The 6,541-nt window shown below is 53.1% G+C and overlaps 1 protein-coding gene across 1 annotated transcript; it reads right to left on the reverse strand.

The window, feature by feature from the left end:
* Positions 1 to 3,098: 3,098 nt before the first annotated feature.
* ISLR (immunoglobulin superfamily containing leucine rich repeat) lies at positions 3,099 to 4,699 on the reverse strand. Its single transcript, XM_063142295.1, has one exon. It carries the CDS (start codon positions 4,690 to 4,692, stop codon positions 3,433 to 3,435), a length of 1,260 nt encoding a protein of 419 aa, XP_062998365.1. The 5' UTR covers positions 4,693 to 4,699; the 3' UTR covers positions 3,099 to 3,432.
* Between the last annotated feature and the right edge of the window lie 1,842 nt (positions 4,700 to 6,541).

The raw sequence follows: 6,541 nt of genomic DNA on the forward strand, positions 1-6,541 counted from the left end.
ACGGACTTGGCCCCCGGGACCAGCCCTGCGTCTCTTCCCATCCCAAATGCCCCTGTGCCCTCCTCCCCCCACCCCTGTGTGGCCTGCTCCTCCACCTTGGCCTCCCTCCGCAGCCTGCTCCCCATGAGACGGGCGTCTCTCTCATGTTCCCCTCAAGGGCGCACGTTGAAGCAGAGGCAAGCTGACAGCTGAGCTGACCCCAAGAGGCTGTTTTTCTTCTGCCCCCCCCCAACTCAGTTCTTCCTCCACATGTGCCTGCCTCCCTCCTTTTGCTATGTTGTACATGGGAGGCTTGGGCCATGCTGGTCTTCAAAATGCCGAAGTTCCTAGTCCTCCTGAAGCGAAATGTATTTCCTAGGTCTTGGTGGCTTGGTTTTAGAAAAGGGGTGGTGGTTCTTGGTTACCACCGTGCTGTACGTTAGGAAGACAATGACAAAAGCAGACCAGAGAGGAGCGTGACGGATCCAGAAATGTGGACAATGAGCTTCTTTCGGATGTTAGAAAGTGTGTGTGTGTGTGTGTGTGTGAGAGAGAGAGAGAGAGAGAGAGAGAGAGAGAGAGAGAGCGTCCTGGACAGACTTTGCCTTAAGAAATTCCTTGTTCTGTTTTGCTTTTTAAACTCCCGTGTGAATTCTGTTCCAGGCTGCCTGTCTGTTTAACAAGGCCAGCTCCATTTTCCAAAGGGGCTGAAAGAGCGAATTATCACAAGAGGGTCGAACATCTCCACGAACACCTTCCATGCCTTAATGTTTCTACTGATCCTTCCCAGGAGCTGTCGAGCACCTCCTCACAAGTGTTTGGTGTTGTGTCTTTCTCCCTCTTTCTGGTTGGGTTACTGTTACCTCCTGTCCCTCTTCTTTCCCCGGTAGACTGGGGATCGTCGTCTCCCGCTTGTGTTTTGTTACGTGACTACTTGGCCTTTGGTAGTGGGAGCTGATCAAGTGAGCTCCAGAACCAGCTGTGGTAGAGCGAACTTAGAATACATGGTGAGACTAATAACAATAATCTTAATAAATGAAGTGTCGTTGTTACACCCCGGTAGAAGGCCTGGTTTTGTCTCTGTGCCTGCGGCCTTCGTGAGCACCACTCTCTCCCCCCCTCCCCCGCTACCAATGGGGAAGCAACGTCTCCTAGGGGAGGGGCTATTTGGAGCAGAAAAAAGGCCCTGGGTATGTGGTCGGGGGAGGCCAGGGCCCCCCATATCAGTGGGGCAGTGAGTCCATTATGGGTTTCAGCTAGAGCCAGTCAGAGCCCTAGAGGGGCTACTCAAGGTGTGGGGACTTTTGCCCCTGGGGCAGCTCCTTTGAAGTTCTGGCAGGTTTAGACTGAAACCCAGGGTGGATTCTGCACCCCACTGACATGGGAGCCCCCAGGCTCCACTGGCCTGAGACCTCAGGCTTCAAGAGAGGCCTCCTCCTTTGGTCAGTCCTAAGTGGATCTTATTAGAGGCTTGGTATTTATTTTGGCTGCTGTTCACACATCCTGCGGGGGCAGGTTCCATCTTCCATGGGAACTGGCCTGTCAAAAGAACCACCACCACCAGTTGGGACAAATGATGGAATCCTCCTAATAACCATCCATCATTATTCCTATATCCAAAGCTATTATCCAGTTCATTAATTTGGGGTTCATTATATAACTTTGTTGATAAAACTGTTTGTGGGGGGGTGGAAGCCTACCAAAGGAGGGGTCGTCATTAATTGGCCCGCTCTTTGAGCAGAATGGGAACATGGTGTTCTGTTTCTAGCTGTCATGGTTTGCACTGGGGGCTCCGGTGAATTCTTGGACCTTCCATCTGTGTCCTCAGCGGTGGGGGCATAGCTCAGCTGCAGGGCACAGACTTGCCGGCCCAGCCCAAGTCATTTTGCTGCTTGAAGCCTGACTGGACTGGCAGGTGAATTTGCCTGCAGCGCTGAGGTTGGGCAGCATCCTTCTCTGCACCTGGTAAGGCTGGCCCTCCGTACTTGACCTGCAAAGGTTTCTGGGTTTAAGCTTCAGCAAGCATTCTGGCCCCCAACCCATGGGCCTAATCCAGCCTGCTGGGCTCCCCAGTCCAGCCCCTACAGCTTCCTGGGGTTTCTCCGGGTAGTGGGATTCCTCCGCTCGGAGGGATCTCCGCTGTTGTTGTCTCAGACCTGAGCACTGCTCTCCTTCCCTTGGGGACATCACCTGCCCTGCGGGGGCCTGGGGATACAGTCCAGCCCACTCCAACACCGTCCTGCCCGCCCCTGGTCTTCAGCATCTTTGTTGAGCTTGAAGCTCTCCAAGCTGGTAGGGAGGCCGCGGTGTGAGGCCCCAGAGAGCAATTAGGCCACAAGGGCCAGAGTCTAACGTAGCTCCAGATATTCTTTTCCTGATTTGCTGTACAGATCAGGCAAAACTGATGATTCCTCAGAGTAAATCTCTTTAAAAAAAAAATACAAAATGCATATCACTGGAAGATATGAAACAAAGAGTTGGATTACATAGCCGAAGGAAGAGTTGCACAACAAAGTTCAAAAATCATAGCGCTGGGGGAAAAACATTTGTATGATGCAATGTCTGTCTTGTGTCTTGGAGACCTTCAGGGGTCACCTCCTTGCCCAGAAGCTACTCAGGGGTGACACCACCACCCCTCCTTAGCCCTTCGTTTGCTTCCTTGTGCCTTGATTCTCTGCCTTTTCTGGCTCCTCCTGTTTCCTGACAACTGCTGATCACGAACTGAAGAGGGGTGGGCTGGAGTGAGCCCCTGAGAGGGGGGGAGGCAGCCCCCTCGGATTATCTGGAGGTGGGGGTGTTTGTGGTCCTCCGCCCCCCCTGCCTCTCAGGAGTTCCAGTCACAGGACAGCCGAGTGCTCTTTCTCCCAAGTCCTTTTCCAGGCTGCTTCCAGGCAAACCGCTCCCAGCGCCACCAATCCCACAGCACTGTGGCTGCAATGCTTCTGCCTTTCCCTCGACAGATTTTTTTGTGGTGAGAAAAAAGACAAGAGGTGGTGTAGAAACAGGACATTTATACGTGGAAAACAACGTCCCCTGGACCTTTGGTAAAATTCTGCAAATGAATCAGGGCAGTTGCAAGCAAAACAACCTTGTCAGGAAGGGGGGGGGGGAAATCCACGAAGACCCTGGGCAGAATCCTGTGGTGTCCTTCTGCAAGCTCAATCATTAGGCTGGTTTAAGTCTGCAGTGAGGACAGGCCCAAAGACACCTAAGCTTTGCAGCTGGAGCAAGAGCACGTTCCAGGCACAGAATGCGGGGTTTGGGGTTGCAGAGCTTGAGCAGGGCCTCCCAAGCGCACGGAGCCGTGGGCACTTGGGCTCTACACTACCTCAGAACTCCTATTGAGGCACAAGCCCTGAACACACCCACGCAAGGCACATCTCGATTTGCCTGTCCCTCAGCCTTGCCTCCAAGTCCACAGCACTGGGTTTCTGCATGTGGATTACGGGGACTTTAGCTACAAAGAGCAAGCAAGAGAACCAGCAGCAAGCTACGGCAGGGCCACGGCTCCCCTGAGATCCCCCCGTTGCTGCTGGTCTTTGGTGCTACAGCAGTAAGGTAGATGAACACAACTTTCTCCGAGAACTCCTCTTTGTTGCATGGATGGGTTTGGGGCTTGCTGGCTTGGATGTTGTTCTGGAGGCGATCCACTGGGGGCTTCTCTGAGCCGGCCAAAGCCACATCGACCGAGGCCTCGCAAGACCCAACCTCATTGAAGGCCTGGCAGGTATAAATGCCTTCGTCAGCCTTGCTGAACTCGGAGATGGCCATGGAGCCATTCTCAAAGACCAGGAAGCGTCCTTTGCGCCGCCTGGATGTTGCGTCAACAAGCAGGTTGTCCCATGCTCCTTCCACATTTGGCCCATTGATCACAACATTTTGGGCCAACGTCTGGATTTTCCACTGGATCTCCGGCAGTGGTTTCCCCACGGCACTGCAGTGCAAAAGCAGGGTCAGTCCATCATGCAAGACACTGTTGCCCAGGCTGGAGGAGTACGACAACTGCACGGACGGAAGCATGCAGTCCAACGTCAAGGTTTTCCCAAGAACAAGACCTTTCAGATGTTCAGGAGCAGCACATGTGATGGACTCCTTCTCTGGGACCGAAACCAAGGTGTTCTCCAGCCATCTCTTCAGCCACCAGATCTTACAGGAGCAGTCAAAGGGGTTGTTGCTGATTTGCAGCTGGGACAGCAAAGGCAGGGAGTTGAACGTGCCCTCGGAGAGGACAGCCAGATGGTTGTCATTCAGCCAGAGGGATCTCAGGTCCTTCAGCATGTGAAAGCCCCCCGGAGGAACTTTTTCCAAGCGATTGTGGCTGAGCTTCAGCTGCTGCAGGCTGGTGAGGTTGGAGAGGTCTCCCCAGGGGAAGTCTGTCATCTGGTTATGGCTGAGATCAATGGCCCGCAGCTGCACCAGGAAGGCAAAGGTGCCCTTTGCGATGGCACTGATCTCGTTGTATGAGAGCCACAGGGCCTGCAGGGCCTCCGTGTCCACAAAGGAGTCTTCCCGCAGGCCAGTGATGCGGTTGACGGACAGGGTCAGGGCCGTTGCGTTCGCAGGCAGGCCGAGGGGCACCGCCTGGAGGTCTTTGTATGAGCAATCTGCACTGTGGCGGCCAGATTTCTTCATTGCTACACACCTGCAGACCTCTGGGCAGCTCTGGGCCCCCACAAGGAGCAGAGTCATCCATAAGGAGAATGTGAGGTCCATCGCTTTCCCTCCTGCTTAGCTGCCCCAAAAGAAAAAGGAGACAGGACATTATTAGCTTGCATGTTATTGAGGTTGAGTTCCAACTGGGCTGGGCAACCTGCAGCTACTGGGAGCACTGGTTTTTATCTGAGCAATTGCATTTTGGGAGGGTAGTTAGCCCTTTCCCCTCCCTCTGTTTCTCCAGTCTAAAACACACACACACACACACACACACACACACACACACACACACACACACCCTTCCATTGTGGGTCTGATAGCAACTTTGGGAGGGGAGTCATTTAGATCACAGATAACACTGTGTGGGAGAAGAGTCCAGCCTTTCTCTCCCAGCACTATGGATCAGAACTCCCCAGCCAGCCAGCCAGCCAGCCAGCCCCCCCCCCGCCTCTCTTTCTTTGCTTTTAAGTTTTAAAAATAGTTGGGAAATCCCTCCTTCCTGCAGCGTGGCTGTTGTTTTCAATAAATGAGGACAGAAACCTGTTAACTACAGAGAGGAAAACAACTTTGATTTTTTTCACCCAATTGTTTTGAGTGTAGGAAATTATCTGACAATCTAGAGGTCCCAAGTTTTCCCAAGACACTTAAATTTTGAAACTTGTGTAGCTAAGTTCAAGGGTTTAAACACACACACACACACACACACACACACACACACACACACACACACACAAAATCAGGGAAAAAGAAACAGACCAGAGGTGCTGTCAGGGTAGGACTCTGGGGCAGATGTACGTACGGAGCCCAACTCAGCCAAATGAGCATGGAGGGGGGGCTCCCAAATGCAGCAGGAGTGTTCTAACATATTCTGAAATAAGTACTGTAATCCACAGTGGAGACTGGTGGCTCTGAACCTGGTGGGGCTGTGAATCCATTCTGGGCTTTAGCCAGAACTCTAAAGGAGCCATCCAAAGTGCTGACCCCATTTTGGGAATAGGTTTCAGCCCCTCAGACAGCTCCTTTAGAGTTCTGGCTGATTCTGACTAAAACCCAGAATGGATTCACAGCCCCACCGAAATGGGAGCCACCAGCCTCCACTGAAACATTTGAACGATCTCTGCTTCTATAAGATCATGAAATCCAGAGGCAAAAACTGAGCTTGCAGCACCAGTGAAGAAGCAGCCGTGTGCGAACCCAGGAGCTGACAAACCAGAAGACAGCGGAAAAGACGCAGAGAACGCAGTCATGCAAAGAAGCCTGAAGCTAGAGGAGGAGGAGGAGGAGGAGGAGTCCAGCGCTTCCGTCCTGGGCCAAGGCTTCATGCATGTCACAGGCAAAATGCCCTTTCAAGGCTAATAATAAAAGCTGGTCTAGTTGCAATTCTCGGACTGCCGAGATGGGTCTTGCTGAGCGGGAGATGATTGCAAAGCTGAAATGGGAAGCAAGAGCTCATCTGCACGGGCGTCATCGTCACTGCCCAGGCCATTCTTGATCTCACTTTCCCCGAGGTCGGTGAAATCATGCTGAGCTGATCCCAACACATGGAGCTTGGCAGTAGGAACGCGCAACGGCCAGGCCAGGAGCTGGGGCTGGATCTCCACGGCCCATTTTGTGGCCGGCCAATGCAGCTGCGAAGCTCACTCTTCAGCCCTCCTCCTGACTTTGGCTTGCCACCGCTTTCTGCCAGCTCCGCTGGATGAAAAGGCTGCGAGCTTATTTCACAAATGCAAAACTAGCCGCCATCATCCGTGTCTTTATATATCCGAGACCAGTCTACTGCAATGCGCTTCATGTAGGGCAGCCGTGGATGATGGTTCAGAAGCTTCAGCCTGCCATCTGGAAGGGCTCGGGTCATCAGGGGCACATGACGCCAGTCCCACCAATCAGCTTCGTGGGATGACCCCTTTGG

Source organism: Elgaria multicarinata, chromosome 16 (genome assembly GCF_023053635.1).
Source record: "Elgaria multicarinata webbii isolate HBS135686 ecotype San Diego chromosome 16, rElgMul1.1.pri, whole genome shotgun sequence".
Lineage (NCBI taxonomy): Eukaryota > Metazoa > Chordata > Lepidosauria > Squamata > Anguidae > Elgaria > Elgaria multicarinata.

Bases quoted from the DNA above. Each gene is read 5' to 3' on its own strand.
- ISLR (XM_063142295.1), bottom strand. From the start codon at position 4,692: ATGGACCTCACATTCTCCTTATGGATGACTCTGCTCCTTGTGGGGGCC.